The following is a 16,308-nucleotide window of genomic DNA, read 5'->3' as shown; positions in this document are numbered from 1 at the left end:
TGAACAGCACGAAGGTATAAGCGTCAACCAGAAAATGTCTTATAAGACTGAATAAAAATGTAAATTTACAAGTAACATACCATTGACAAACGTACAAACTACAGCTCATCGTAGGTTTTTTTTAATTTTGACACGATGCCTATTTCTATCGTTAAGTTATCATGCATTCTAGTTTGAAGGCTTCGATCTCATGTCATGAAGGTGGGTGGCAAAACAAAAGGTTCTGATGGTTATTGGCTCCGGTAACTTCTTAACATCGGATGGGCCATGAGCATGCTCTAATCTACCTGTATTTTTTGTTATTAATTCAGATTAGTTTGTAGGTATTATTGTAGGTCACCTGATGGACAATGGTCGTTTTCGCTCACCGACGTCAGTAATGCTAGGGCCACAGCAAAACCACTATCTACTAAGCTTAAATTATTGCTGATGCCACACCCTATAAAACTATGTCCGCTTACCATGTGTAATACTTGTTGTCATCAAACAAAAGAGGAACAACAATAATTGACACTTGTATAACCTCAAAAAATAAGAAAACGTTGGAAAGAAGCGCTTCTGTAATTTGTCTTTATAAAAAAAACATTCAATAAACGATCTAAAGTAACCTATTACAATATGGATTACAAGAAAAGAAGTACAAAAAAAACATAGACACACATCAAAAATGAGTTGAAAAAAAAAACTAGGATTGATTGCAAGTTTGGGCCCTAGCTAGAGATCTTTTCTCGGCCATTTTCATCTTGTCCAGAACGTCCTGCATTTCCGGCCAGGGCTCGTAGCGCTGGTTGACGAGCATGACCTTGTGGACGGAAGGATTCCGAAGGTCCATAGTTCTGGATATATTGTCGCGATTGTGCGTTGAGTAGACAACATCCATCTGAATGTTTATTTAACTTGTTGGCATATCTTGAGTCTCACCTGATGTTTAACGGTTCCCCGAACTCACCAAGACTAGAATAACCGGTTGTCTCCCCATCGGGACAGAACGGTGGTACCAACGTATGCAGACGCATGATATCCCGTCAGGACTCAAGATGAGAGCTTTAATCATTTACAGCTCTTCATAAGACAGGCATACTGTGGCATGATTATTTCGCGGCAGAAATAGGAAGAACGACGGTAGCAAGCCCTTTTACCACCAGTAAAAGTTTTTAACAAGTTAAAAACCCAATTTCAAAAATACTAGTCAAGTAGACAAGCTTATGCGTCGTCTGGTGTTAACTTATTACCGTAGTGCACAGAAATTTTAACGCTGCCTGCCAAAATATAAGGTTGAAGTGTCGATTTAAACGCATAGCTACTTTGCAATAAAAATGAGCAGGGCGGTGGTACCCTACCGACAGATAAGTACTGGCCTTTTTCAGCCGTGACGCAGTAATGCGTTTCGGGTTGAATGGTGGGGTTGCCGTTGTAACTATACTTGAGACTTTAGAACTCTAGGTGGGTGGCGCATATACGTTACAGATGTCTATGGGTTCCAGTAACCACTTAATACCAGGTGGGCTGTGAGCTCGTCCACTCATCTAAGCAATAAAGAATAAATAAATAAAAAACCTATTATTCCCTACGAACCTACGACCTTAGAACTCATATCTCAAAGTGGGTGACGACATTTACGTTGTAGATGTATATGAGCTCCGGTAATACCAGGTGGGCTGTGAACTCGTCCGCCCATCTATGCAATAACATAAATAAAAAAGAAATTAATAATTACTTACCTTGTTCGTTAAGGACCAAGCTATACCCAAAAACAATAAAGTTATACTGAATGTCGATGTGAGCACCAGCGGTATGATCTCCCAGTAAACCCTCATAGCGTAGGTCAGCTTCAGTTTCCTTGGCAATGGAATCTTATACTGGTTCGGAGGCAATAGATCCATACGTCTGACTCCGAAAACTCGAGGGGTAACTTTTCTTATTACAAGCACATTCGGGTGTATGGAAGCAGCGGCGCGCCATAACTTAGATATCATTTCTTTTCTTTTACTCTATTTGGAAGTCCAGTATATTTTTATAGCAAATATATAAAATGACAGTTTGCAATTTCAAAGAGTATTATTTAAGTAGGTATAAACTTTTTTACATTTTTTCCTAGACTTTCCTTAAAAATGGAATATGTAAAAATATTTTTTTTAACATAAACCAGCCCACAAATATTTACCTAAATAAAATGAATAATTGTTCAATAAATTAAACATTTACTGAAACTGGCCATTTAACATTACATTATGAATGAGTCATAGATAACGTCAAATAATGTCAAACTAAATTCAAAAGTCATTGGTAAAAGCCGTAGCTACATAAAAATTAAAACAATAAGCATAATTTATATATTTTCGGTGTATTTTATGTTCAAGAAACATGGAAGAGCCATGTCAAAAATTTAGGTTTGTGATTACCTGAATGATTATTGTGAAAAGGTGAGTTTTATCCTACAAGCTTGTTAAATTAGATAATTCAAACAGTCTTCTAGCTTATATGTTTCTTTCTATTGTTTGAAGCTGTTTATCAATGGAAAAGACAGTGCGCGCGCTATCTTTATGATGCACCCACCTTTATGAATAGAGCCATTGAGGTTGTTTTAGAAAAAACGTAAAATATAATTAAATTAAATATATATACATATTTTTTTTTTTGTTGCTTAGATATGTGGACGAGCTCACAGCCCACCTGGTGTTAAGTGGTTACTGGAGCCCATAGACATCTACGACGTAAATTCGCCACCCAACTTGAGATATAAGTTCTAAGGTCTCAAGTACAGTTACAATGGCTGCCCCACCCTTCAAACCCTATTCCGGCCCTTATTCCACGCACTGCGATTTTTAAATGGAATGTACTGGTATTAGGTTTTTATTGTTAACCCCTTACGGGTATGCACCAACATCGCGCCTATTTCTGGCACGGAGCAATCAATACATTGTTTGGAAGGCGGGTCATTGGTCATACAATACAATTGAGACATGAAGCTCACATCACATAGCTTGTGTGTGGCGACATTCACGTTGTGATAGCAACGTGTCGTAGCCACTCAATACTAGATGAGCCATGAACTCTGCTTATCGTATAGGCTTATTGTATAATACTCAATGATTTTTACATATCTCTCCTCATATTCTTTATATCCTTTATATCGTCTTTTTATATATAAAATATAATTGATAATACCTATATATTGTTATTATAGTTTATTGTATACTACTAGTAATCTTATTTAATTCAAATTTTGTTTTCTGTTTCTATCATACTGAAAGCACTGTATCAGCGACGTTTGGTGATGACCTTGCGCACTCCACGCCGCCGTATCTCGCCACGTACCAAGCACAGGTACCGCGTCATAAGGAATTTCTTTCGACGTGCATTGGGTTAGTAATTTTCGGGTTCTTTTACTGATCCAAGCTACTGATGAACTTACATAGCACATTGGATGATTTGTTATCGAAATGGCGAACAATAATTTCGATAACACAATAACTTCAGACCCGAACTCAATCTTCTAGTAGAGTACTAAATGAATATGTTCATTCTTCATCATAAATATCTGAGAAAACCTTTTCTGTGTCCAAGTATTTTGAAGGCTTATTCATTTACGAGTATAACAAAAGACTTGGTTAATTAAATATATTATGGCCTCAGTACTACTGGTGAACGTTAAATACCAGTAGGCTATCATGAAATTAAAATTTAAATCGTAATAATTCATACCCATTATTTTAGGTAGTTCATCACAACCATCCATAAAGATAAGTTCCAGTATCGCGATCAACGTCACCGACTTGAAACATAGATTGGGTGGCATCCAAAATCAATTGAATGAAGCGACCAGACATTGTCAAGATATTAGCTACTTAGAGAATATCTCAAAGCCTTCTAGTAACGTGACTGAGCTCAAACAAGTACCTTCATCTTCAAAACATCAGATAGAACAAAGTGTACAGGGACAATATAACGAAAGCGAAGCTAAAGTACTCTACAAAACATCGGAGAATAACTTTCCGAGTTCAGATCCAAGTGATCAGACGCCCAAAAGTCAGGAACATGATGAAAATAACCGTTGCACTGAAGTGTCGCGTGTAGATAGCAAAACGTCGCGCACGAAGAAAAAAAAGAATAAATTAAAGTATACACTAGTGCCTGATGAATCAGTTTTACGAAGTCGTAAAACGAAATCTGCTCTCGAAAACGTTGTGGCAATTAATTCTACTGATAGCTACGAGTCGACTGCCGGTCACAGGATGGCCCAACGTGCACACGCAGGAGACTGCAACCGTCAATACCATAGAGCAAATATAGACCACGCTTACAAAGGCAGATCAGAATCCTTGCATGAACGAAAAGAGAAAGGACATCATAGACAAAAAATCATGAATAACAACCGTGACTTGGATAATGAATTTATAGCAGATATAATTAGGAGACAATACAAACCTGTTAAATTGTTTGGCAGAAAAGAATCGGATTTCAGCCAACTATCCGCGCCTGTGTGCCGAGACCAAGAATATTCTTACAACAATTATTTTGGTGACTGCAGTGAGCTGTGCTCGTGTTGCTACGATTCAAACAGATCTAAATACAAAAGACATATCGACTTGTCTGACATGAGAAGTATTTGCGACACAAGATTGTACAGTTCCAATAAAGCTAAAATCAAAACTCGCAGGAGATATATGGAAGCTCAAAATGATTCCGAACTCTACGACTTGATACCGGTAAAAGAGAAATCTAGCCCCAAATCGAGGAGGAAGTTTGCTGAAGATAACATCAGGTATCATCATTATTATAAAGAAGTACCTCCGTCGCCTAGAACGCATAGACCTCAATTAAATCTTAAGGCGCAACATTACGAAGATTACTTTTATCATCACCAAAGAAAATCTAGATCACCAAACAGACACGAGAGAAATGTAAAAGAAATTTTTGAAAGTGATCTTTCTTCTGAAACGCCACAGGCTATAGAGAGTGGCCGTTGTCAAATGAAAACTACAAATATGGCTAATGCGCCAGAACACTCTAGGAACGAAAGTGGAACATTAAATAGCCGACCAAATACATACATAGAAGATCAAACATGTCACGAAACACACTTAAACAAAACACAAGACACTGATATGTCCACAGACAAAACGGACAGAGCATTATGCGAAATTAAGGATATCTTACAGAGTTTTCTGCAAGAAATAAAAAAAGAAGCTACGGTATCGCAATGCGAGAAGTCGGACGTCACAAGTAAAGCAGCCGATAATGTGCCTAATAATATACAACTAAATAGCACTAACGCCAGTATGCTACCAAACAGCGGGCCAAGCTTCAACTACAGCAATCAAGCAAACATCCCTCCGTACATTCCGGCTTTTACCAATCCGTGCTGCTACCCAATACTGCCGGTGTGCCCAATGAATTGCATACAGAATGGATACGTCGTGCCGTCGCCAAGTTACACATGCGCTAACTGCACTAAAGATGAAAAACCAAAAATTTCAAATAGCAAAGTTTGCAGTTCTGAAACGGAAGAGCTTATTAAAGAAATATATAAGCATGTACTGGAGACACCTGGTAGTAGAAAAAAGGAGACATCAAGAGACGAAAACAAAAGAATTCTGACGTCTAGAAGTGTTGGAGGTAGTATGCGCACCTCTAAGCGCGACGTCAAAATCGGGACGCCTAAATTGAAGTGTTATTCAAAGAGTTGCGAAGCTATTACGCCGAGAATGGCAGGCAACTATTACGATGGAACGTATGCGAGTTATTCAGACACACTGCTAGAAAGATTGAGTATAGAACCGACGCCAAGCGAAACAGTTTCAGAAACTGATTTTACAATGGAATCTATGTCTACTGAAAAGGTATTATTCAATGATTTTTTATACAACAGATATGTTATCTTCATAGTAACTGACTCTTCAAATCTGATCGCGCCATATATATCTACATACCTACCGATATAGTGCACACACATGTTGACAAATAGCATTAATGAAAAGTACAAAAGATGGGATAAGCGCGTGAGTAAAAAAGATAGCTATAATTGAAAAGATTGCACTTGTTATATTATTATTGCATTTGTTTAGACGCGACTAAAGACGAAACGTCCCAATTGACCTGTTTTCGAGTCTTCACTTAATGTGCGCTTGAAACATATCTGCTTCTTTTTACATATAAAATATCATTGGTATTATTACATTTACTTCATTTTATTTTACTAGTTCCACTACATCACTTTTCTCTATCCTCCATCTAAGCACATGTGGTGGACCATATCGCAGGATCGCACATGCATATATTTTACTTCTGGCAATCCTGAGCTCTCGTGGCCATATTTCATATTACTTTCGAAAATCTATCAAAATGTTATTAAGCGATTCAAAATTTATTGTTTAATTTGTGATTGTAGGACATATTACGAGTTTGAGGCTGCAGGGGTAGGGATTGCCGTGATGTATGTATTGCATCACATCATTTAAAAAATTAAAAGTATTCTGCGTTAATCTAGGTTACAAACTTTTCGTTCCGTTTCCGTTCAGGCATTTTTGCGTGATTGAGAACATACAAACTTTTAAATTGACAATATTAGTATAGATTAAACTAGGAAATCATACTTCTTTATGGCGATTTTCGAACCCAAACATTGATTTAACTATCATCGCAAATGTAACACGTCTACTAATAAGCTTATTTTTAAAATACAGGGTAAACGTAATAAATTCGCGAAAGTACTACGATCGTTCGGACTCTTCAGAAAGAAAAAAGACGTTATAGAGGAACTGAGCGAGAGTGAAAGTACTGTGGAAGTGGATGTCAAACCGAAGTCACCGCCTTTCAGACAAAACATCACTAACTACGCAATGTACGAGCAGGAATACCACCACCGACCTCCGATTCCACCGCATCCTTATCACGAGTATCCAGAATACCGACCGCCTTTTCAACAAAACGTACCACCAACACAAGATCCATATCACCCTCACTCTTATTCGCATATGCCATACGATCCCACCTACCCTCCGCATCCTCAATACCCAAGACCAGGAATGCCAATGCCACGAAGTCGGTCGTTCGATCATCACGTACCTAACGTGCCGCTCTGCCTAAAAGAGATCGAAGTTAAAAGCACAGCGACGCAGAGCGAAAGGAAAATGTCATTCTTTGAGAGAATGAAGACCAAAATGCAAATGGAACAAGCGCGCAGAGACGATTATCAAAGGAACTGTTCAACTCAGACCCAACAAAATTCAACAGAGGATCAAACAAAGCCGGGTTTGTTTAACTGGAAGAATGTCCAACCGAAGCCTCTCAATAAAGATCCGCTTGCGTTTTCCTACTTGAAACAGAAGCAACTAGCTGAAGGAGATGTAAAGATGAGAAATGCACTACTCAAGAAGTTATTTTACAAAAGAAATCCATTTTCTCCAAGGAACTTGATCGTAAGGACTCTGCTCGGTAAAGACAAGTCGAGTTACGGGGAACCGCCAGCTATGTACCGGCCAAAGTTGTTCTTGTGAAATGTTTTCACCGACCTGTGGTGTTTAAGAAACAAAAAATAATCTTGTTTTGGTTTAATGTTCTTAATAAATATGTTGAATATATTACGATTTTAACTTATTGTTATATACATACTTAGGTACATAGGTATGTTTGGTTCAATCTCTTTACTATTTTGGATCGATGCATCTATCAAATGCTGCATGATCAAAATCCCCGCTTAAATTAGGATGATAATAATTTCTAGTAAGTACTCATAAAATAAATTACGCTAAAATATTAAGCTTGAATTCGTTTCTTTCGTTTTCGAAGCACGATTCGCCCAGTCCTTGTGGACTGGGTGAATCGTGACAGAGGACGCCTCACTTTCCGGCTCACACAGGTGCTCACTGGGCATGGTTGCTTCGGTGAGTTCCTGCACCGGATCGGAGCCGAGCCGACGGCAGAGTGCCACCATTGTGGTTGCGACTTGGACACGGCGGAGCACACGCTCGTTGCCTGCCCCGCAGGGGAGGGGTGGCGCCGTGTTCTCGTCGCAAAAATAGGAAACGACTTGTCGTGGCCGAGTGTTGGGGCATCGATGCTCGGGGACGACGAGTCGTGGAAGGCGATGCTCGACTTCTGCGAATGCACCATCTCGCAGAAGGAGGCGGCGGGGCGCGTGAGAGACGCACAAGCCCGCCGCCGTCGAGCGGGAGCCAGGGAGGCGGATCTCGTTCAAGACCTGGCCCTCTAAGTGTTTCGGGTCCCCTTTCACGGCGAAGGGGGCCTAAGAAGACGTGCAAGCGGCTCTGCACGCGCTTTACACAAGAGCATTCGGGTGATGGAGGGCCGGCTACCCTCGACCCACGCTGGTTCTGACACAGCGGGGTATTCCGTAGGATAACCCATTCTAACCGGCGCCATCTAGGCGGGCTCCGGATAGCCTGCCGACCGAGAGGGCTGGTGGTCGTGGCGCCGACGACCGCCGGTCCGGCGTCCCGAGGTGGGGGGTGATGGGAGAGATGTGCTCGGCACTAAACGCTTCACTTTCCCCCCTTTGCCTTTTCATGAGTTCTGTCTCATGCGAGGTTCGTGCGAGGCAAAATGTTTACATTAGGAAACACAACTACAACACCACACAACCACTCTCCTATAAAATACATCCGGAATTACCTATTTTCCGTGCGCAAAAAATCATTGACTTATCGTAAATTCAAAATACATACAATATATACTCTTCTATTTACAAACCTTACATCCGATATTCACTATATGTCACAAGTTTTGACGTTTTATCATAGAATTTACCATTATCTTACGATAAATAATCTTGACATCTTCAAAATTTGGGCACATTGCTTTAAAATTATTTGAACAATGAAATTTTTAGTTTAGGCAATATATGGTACAGAAGTTTTTTTGGAAAACAAATTTTATACGATTGCACTAACTATTACCCGATAAATACTAACTCTATGGGATACAAAATAGTAATTAGTGTATATAATACTTACAATTTACACTAATAGTGCGGTAAGTTCAGGTCTTAAATATTATTGTAACTATTGATACGACTTACCGGACACTAGGGCAAGCGACGACTACATCAAAGTGACTACTACATCATATCCAGCAAAAACTCTATTACAATAATCTATGACAATATTAATCTCAATTACACTATCCTTTTAAAATTCTTCCTCCACCACTCCCCATTGTCACACGTATTGAAAATCCGCGCGACTTGACACTATTAAGCTACTTATTTTTGCAGCAAAGCAACCACGTATTTCGGTCCGAACTAGGTTTATAGTGCAATATTTGGTTTATAATGTAATTCAGTCCGAATGGAAGTAGCAAATATCGGTTTGTATCGTCTGCTTATTGAAATGAAAAAAAAAAGCATTTCATGTATTATTTTGTGCGAAATTGCTTTTAAATTAATGAATTAATTTACCGGTTGCCTTTTTCAGTATAACATCAAAATGGTAGACGAAAATGAGTTGAAAACAGAGTTGAAAACCGAATTGAACAAGTGCAGGAAACGGTTTAAGGGAGTGGAAAATTTTCTTCGGCGAGTCGCTTTTAATTTAGGTCCGTGGTGTTCGAATTTTATTTGATATTTAAAAACATTCTATGTCAGTAATTTTACCAGCCTGTAGTACACGTCTTCACTGTTTGTACCCACGTGATTATCTGTATTATGAGCCACGAAAAATTACAAAAAAATATAAAACATTTTGAGTTCAAATCCCAAAGGTTAAAATTAGGTGACAGGGATTGAGAACTGAAGATGTTACACATGTATTATTAGATAGCTTCCACACAGTGCTCTATTGAATTTTTTGATAAAATCATGTCATCTCCTTTCATCATCAAGCACCACATTACTAGTTGTACGCAGTGGTTCCCGGTGAGAAGGCGGCTCTGGAATCTATTTCCTGATCTGTTAAAATAATAAAAAAACTAATTTTTTTCTCAATGGGATATCCTTATTATTTCTATTTCAATTAAAGTCGAAAATTATCATAATTCGTTAAATTTGTTAAAATTGAACATATTATAATGAATTTTAAGGTAACACGCCATCACAAACGGAAGTTAAAATTATTTCGTGTATACCAATTGATGTAACGGACCTACAACAGAAAATTATTCAACTCGAACGGCAACTAGAAGATGTTAGAAACGCAAAACAAAATTTCAAAGAAGATACAGTTAGTGTAACAACGGCTAGGAGCACTAAAAGTGCAAAAGATAATGGAAATGAGAATAAAAGAAGAAATACAAAAGAAGACATTAAGAATGTCAATGGAGAAATTGTAGAAGTTAAAAATCAATTAAGGAAGAGTTCCAAAGGCGAAAATAATGCTAAAGATTCGAATTTACCTCCGAACGCTACATCTGTCCATACTGCATTTTGCAGACAAAATTTTTCAAGGTTACATGGCACAACTGATTCCACTGGAAGTGAACTCCCAGAGGATTCTCTCACATCACGATTTAATGGCTCATCATCCTTTCAAAAATACTCAACTGCATCTTCTATGTTTCCTACAACTTCAGCTATACCCAACGGATTCAAATATGAATTGAAAGACAATTCTAAAATGACAGGAGAACATTGGTCACCGAAAGATCTAAGGAATTTATTTTCCAAAATGAAAAAACCGCGCAAAAATAAAACCCATTTTGTTTATTATGCCCAAACTGACCGTACGCCTTTTAATAATTACGAGATGACACCTGACTCTTTATCTAATTATCACGAAGTTTTAGGTCATCAATATTTGTCAGAAGTGATTAAAAAGCAGTACCAACCGGTTCCTGTTAAAGATTATATGTCTGACGGAAGTAAATATACGTCACCAATATGCAGGGATGAATATCTGAGTCCTGATTCCTGTCCTTACGAAACTGATATTTGCTCTTGTTTCCAAGGCATGTTTTATAATGTTGATAACTACTTATTAGACAATGATATGGAGCCAACACAGTTGAAGGTTAATTATAGTAATATCTACAACGACTCTAGTCTTTACGATGTAATCCCTGTTAAAGAAAAACAATTTAACACTTTTGCTAATAATAGTCCAAAAGAAAAGAAGTCTGAAATCGTAATGAAATGTTGGCCTGAAACCGTTCGAGTCAAACCTCATCCTCAACATGTTATTGTAAATTATCATACTGAAGCTCGTTGTAAAGAAAATCACATAAATACTAGATCTCGCAGATCAAACAATCTTATTAGGCAAAGGCATAAACGTAACAAAAAACAATTTAAAGAACAAAAAACCGGAATGTCATCTAATAGTTACAGCGTTGATTTGAGTCAAGTCTACACAAAAATTATATCTAAAACAAAAAACGCGCAAACAAGTGGAATTATAAAACAACCTTTACTTCAGCATTCTAAGTGTTTGAATGCACCTATAAATAATGTCCAGCCACAGGTTTTGACAAAAATAATTGGACAAGAAAATAAAACACAAGTGACTTTGGGCCAAATTAAAAATATTTTACAGACCGTACTTACGGAAGTCAGAGAAAGTACCATGAAAAGTGTTGAAGAAAAAACCAAAAAGGATGCCACGGTTCAAAAAGGATCATCTCAATCAAACATGCGAGAAGGATCTAGTCTCTTAAATAGTTTTACATACAGTCCTTTTAATATGAGTCCGTATCCGCCGACCTGTTCTAGGCAAATGGCTTCTAACTTATGCTGCTACCCCGGACACTCACCCATGCACAACTACCCATTAATCATACAAACCCCAGGTCGCCATCTTTGCAGTAGTTGCTTCAAAAATTCACATTACAAACCCACTGGAAAGACTATGCCAACTAACAGTGATAAATTGAAAGAGCAGCGTTACAAGGAAACGGATAAACTCATTAGGGAGATATATAAATCAGTCGCTTTAGATATACCAACTAAAGACACATCATTGAGTGAATACAATATTGCGTCATCGAATAATGAAAAAGAAGCTGATTTAAAAATAATAAAGATTGAAGACAAAAAAATTGTGCACGTAGTTTCGGAGATTTTCCGCAATAGAAACATTAACACTGACACCTCAGAATCAAACGCAGTAAGCACCACCGTTCACGACGATTCCGTTGGCAGAAATAGTAAATTAAGCACTATTCATTCAAATAACACTCAGACGGATTTTCCCAAAGAAGATAAAAATATTCAATTGTCAATGGACACCGGATCTGATACCGTTGTAGAATCTAATCCTAAGACTGTGGATAAACGAGATAATAAGCGAATATTTCGTTCAGGAGATGATTGTGACGAAGTGTCTAGTAGTGAAACAGACAGTGATACTGTGGTTCCGATGCAAAAAACTAAGGTAAGATTTATTAAGGATTTTTTGAATCATCTTGACGGGAATAATCTGAATAGAGATTTGTTACCAATCTACCTTTATTTGTAGGAGGAAAATGTGTAAGTATATCATAACTGAAAATACTTTTACGGCATAAAAATTAAACAAAAAATAAAATAAGTATCGCGAGATTGAATCGTAAACGTAGTATATTTGAAGTCGTCGTGGCCTAAAGCATCGCCCGGTGCATTAGTAGGCCGTTTTCCAATTTTAATTGGAAAACTACCATTAAGTAATGGTTAATTACAGAGCATAATGCGACTCAGTGACGCACAATGCCGAATTATGCTGAAGCTTAGTTGAGCATTATGCCGCATAATGCGCTCTTGTGCTGTAATTGGAAAACGGCCGTATGTAGCGATACACCGGTGGTCGAATCCGCAGACGGATACCAATTTTTCTAATGCAATACGTACTTAACAAATGTTCACGATTGATTTCCGCAGTGAAGGAATTAAGTATATCGTGTAATAAAAATAAAACCCGAAAAATCAGATCAGATCGGCACGGGTAGAGTACTTCTGCTCTGCTTATTTCTACCGTGAACCAATAATGTGTTTCTATTTAAAGGGTGGGACAACCGTTATACTGTAAAAACTGAGGCGTTATAACTCGTGTCTCAAGGTGGGTGGCAGCATTTACGCTGCAGACGTAAAAGGGCTCCAGTAAAAATAAAATTAAAAAAATATAATTACAGGTAAAGAAAAAGACTGGTATCTTTAGTAAAATGATGAACATGTTCAACAAGAAAAAAACAGACGATAAGATCAAAGCTCAAAGTGAAACAGAATCAAGCGATTCAGACGATTATCAAACTGTATATAGTCACAAAGTCGAAAAACCAAGGCGCACACAAAGAGGTGTAATCCAAATTTCGAAACAACCGCATTCGAAAATAGTACGACCGAAGCGTTCTAGAAACTTCGCTGAAAATAAAAACAAACGAAAGCCTTATATGGAACAAGAGTACCGCAGGCGGTGGAACGAAAAAATTATGTTTGAAAACGAAAAAATAAGACACTCGTCCGAACAGCCATTTTGGTGGGAAACTACAAAACGACCTAAAAACGAGCCTATTTATCGTCAGAACGTCGAGGCTAGAAGCGTTTTTGTTGAGCCTGTCATAAGTCCGAGACATTTTGGAGCCCCTCACAGATTTACCACATATACAACTCCGAATGCAATAAATTATAAACCATTTAGGCCGTATGCTGCAGACTACTTTAATATCCCCACTCGGCAACATACTCAGCAACATCCGTTTCGTAACATAACGAGATTTAATGATGGTGCTGTGAGAACTCCATACGTATCCACGAATAATAGAGATTTAACGAAACCGAATTTTGATCAATCGGAGAAAATCAAACATGGCGTGGGTTTGAAAAAGTATTATGAGGAAAGGAAACCTTCGAAAGGGTTGTCGTGGTTGAAAAAATATAATATGGGGATTCGCTGCGGTGATCAATGGAAGAAATTCATTCTTGAAAGTTGAATATGAAGTAAGACAAAATGTGTTGTTATCGTAAAAATTGGTCGTGTTGTACATGTTGAGATTTGTGAAAAAATACAGTGTTCGTTTAAAATAAATGAAAAAGATTTGAAACTTTTCTTTTATTCCTTCTTCAGGACGACGACAAAGGAAAGATTTTTCACCGAACGGGTAAAATTGCTCAGTGGATCGACGACGCAACGGTCCAAATGTTATTGTTCGGAACTCATGCAAACTTATCTCGAAAATGTCGTTAGTAAGGTTCAGGAATTTATCAAATATCTTGTGTTCTATCGTAAATATCAACTAACCAACTCTCCCGTTCTTTAAGCTATAGAATTTCAGAAGTTTAAATTTAATAGGTATTGTGTAGAAAAACTCTGAGATGGATTAATATCTTATTGTGGACATTGACATTAACACTTAAGAAACTTTAGCATGGCATTTACATCATTCAACTAGCAACACTACGGATCGCTGTGGACTAGACGTTTTTTTTTTTTATTTTTTTTTTTTTTTATTTTTTTTTATGATTGAAAGTTTACTGGTGGCCCGAAGGCCTTTCCAGTTTCACCAGGACAGGTGGGCGAGCAAAGGCTCAGCCAAGAGGGGTGGGATTTGCTAACAACTGCCCGAGCGCCTCCGAAGGAGACCTAACAACTCAAGAGCAATTGTTTCGCGAATGAATCTACTACCGGATCGGAATCGCGACCCGCTGAGAAGATCCGGCGAGAAACTCAGCGGGCTGATGCATGGGTTAGGTTGCACGTCGACCTCTTTGTCGAGTTCGACGAGTACGGTTACCGGGGTCCCTAAGCCTGCCCCTAGTATTAGAGCTGAAGGCATCTAATGCAAAGGTTATTGGATCTGATGGATCCGTAAGGACGTGTCTAGGGCGTCGACGGTGACTGGCTCCTGCATGATCAGGATTCGGAGAGTAGTCAGCGGCGGCAACGATAAGGCGATTATCATGACGCATAGCCTTATCGAAGTATCGTTCCGACGCTGACTTCATGTATTTCCGAATTGATTCGAGGCCCAGGTCGTCGTGTAGGTCAACGTTCCTCACGAACCACGGAGCGCCGACAGCTAACCTGCAAAAGCGGGATTGTAGGGATTGGAGGGTGTCTATGTGTGTGCGGGCCGCGTGAGCGAACACCACACTCGCGTATGTCATGACGGGCCTTATGCAAGTTTTGTAAAGTGTCACCTTGTTCCGAAGGGACATTTTACTCCGCTTACAGATCATGGGGTAGAGTCTACCGAGAATAAACGCGGCACGGTCACGGACTGATTTTATATGCGGGCGGAATGTCATCGATGCATCCAGGGTAACGCCCAGGTACTTGACCTTCCTGGCCCAGGGTATGGATTGACTAAAGAGAGTAATCGGGGGTGTGAGATTCCTCCTCCTAATCCGGGAGGAAATCCGTGTGGAGCTTCCCCTCTGAAATAGCACCGCAGTACTTTTCGCTGGGTTGATGTCTATGCGCCATTTTCGGAACCACTGTCCTAGGGCTAGGGCTGCGCTCTGAAGCTTCTTCGCGATTAGGGACTTATTTCTACTAGAATAGTAAACAGTCGTGTCGTCGGCGAATAAAGCTAAATGGGTCGGCGGCGACCGGGGAATATCGTTGACGAATAAGCTAAATAGGAGGGGTGAGAGGACAGAGCCTTGCGGGACTCCAGCTGTGAGAGGTCGTGGGGAGGAGCGGGTTCCCTCGACTCGATATCGAAAAGAGCGGTTCGACAAGAAGTCCCGTATGATGAGCACGAGACTATCCGGCACGCCCATGTTGAATAGTTTGAAAATCAAACCATTGTGCCAGACTTTGTCGAACGCTTTTGCGACGTCGAAGAAGAGAGCTCCCGTGTATAACGGTTTTGGTCGATTAAGCCCCACAAGAATGTGCTCCGTGAGGCGGTGCACCTGTTGAACGCATGAGTGATTTGTACGGAATCCGAATTGTTCATCGATGAGAATGCCCTTGGATGAGACGAAATCTCTGAGGCGCTTGTAGAGCAGACGCTCATACAGTTTGCCTAGAGACATGAGGAGGCTAATCGGGCGGTAGCTCGTCGGATGATTTTTTGGTTTACCGGGTTTATGTATGCCGATAACGTCCGCTTCTTTCCACACCGCGGGAAAGATACAGTTCGCCATAGCGGCATTGAAAATAGATGCCAACATCACGATGATTTGGACGGGTAGAAGTTTAATAACGCGGTTAGATATACCGTCGGAACCGGGAGCCTTGCGAGGACGTAGGTCTTTGATCAAGTCTTTAACTTCCATCGGGGTGACGGGTGGTAACGCATCCGAGGGTGGCAAGGAGGCTCTGCGTTCTACCTCACTGTCTACAAATTCTACATGAACAGGGTCCACGGATTGAGTGCTGGGCGTGCACTGGGTTTGCAATGTATCGGCCAGCAGCTCTGCTTTTTCGTCATCATCAA

The 16,308-nt window shown here is 39.5% G+C and overlaps 3 protein-coding genes across 3 annotated transcripts; 2 read left to right on the top strand and 1 right to left on the bottom strand.

Moving 5' to 3' along the window:
- Window positions 1-82: 82 nt before the first annotated feature.
- LOC114245325 (uncharacterized) lies at window positions 83-1,976 on the bottom strand. The gene is made up of 2 exons (XM_028177466.2): window positions 1,722-1,976; window positions 83-880 (listed from the first exon to the last, which is right to left on the bottom strand). The coding sequence occupies exons 1-2, from the start codon at window positions 1,974-1,976 to the stop codon at window positions 686-688; spliced, it is 450 nt and encodes a 149-aa protein (XP_028033267.2). The 3' UTR covers window positions 83-685.
- Window positions 1,977-3,258: 1,282 nt separating this feature from the next.
- On the top strand, window positions 3,259-7,499 carry LOC114245211 (uncharacterized). Its single transcript, XM_028177294.2, has 3 exons — window positions 3,259-3,365; window positions 3,718-5,843; window positions 6,687-7,499. Exons 1-3 carry the CDS (start codon window positions 3,278-3,280, stop codon window positions 7,497-7,499), a joined length of 3,027 nt encoding a protein of 1,008 aa, XP_028033095.2. The 5' UTR covers window positions 3,259-3,277.
- Window positions 7,500-9,446: 1,947 nt separating this feature from the next.
- LOC114245218 (uncharacterized) lies at window positions 9,447-14,143 on the top strand. The gene is made up of 3 exons (XM_089730740.1): window positions 9,447-9,555; window positions 10,039-12,323; window positions 13,057-14,143. Exons 1-3 carry the CDS (start codon window positions 9,447-9,449, stop codon window positions 13,852-13,854), a joined length of 3,192 nt encoding a protein of 1,063 aa, XP_089586866.1. The 3' UTR covers window positions 13,855-14,143.
- Window positions 14,144-16,308: the final 2,165 nt, after the last annotated feature.

The sequence above is a fragment of the Bombyx mandarina genome, chromosome 10, assembly GCF_030267445.1.
Source record: "Bombyx mandarina strain Sakado chromosome 10, ASM3026744v2".
Taxonomy (NCBI): Eukaryota; Metazoa; Arthropoda; class Insecta; order Lepidoptera; family Bombycidae; genus Bombyx; species Bombyx mandarina.
This window is presented reverse-complemented; position numbering and strand designations above follow the sequence as displayed.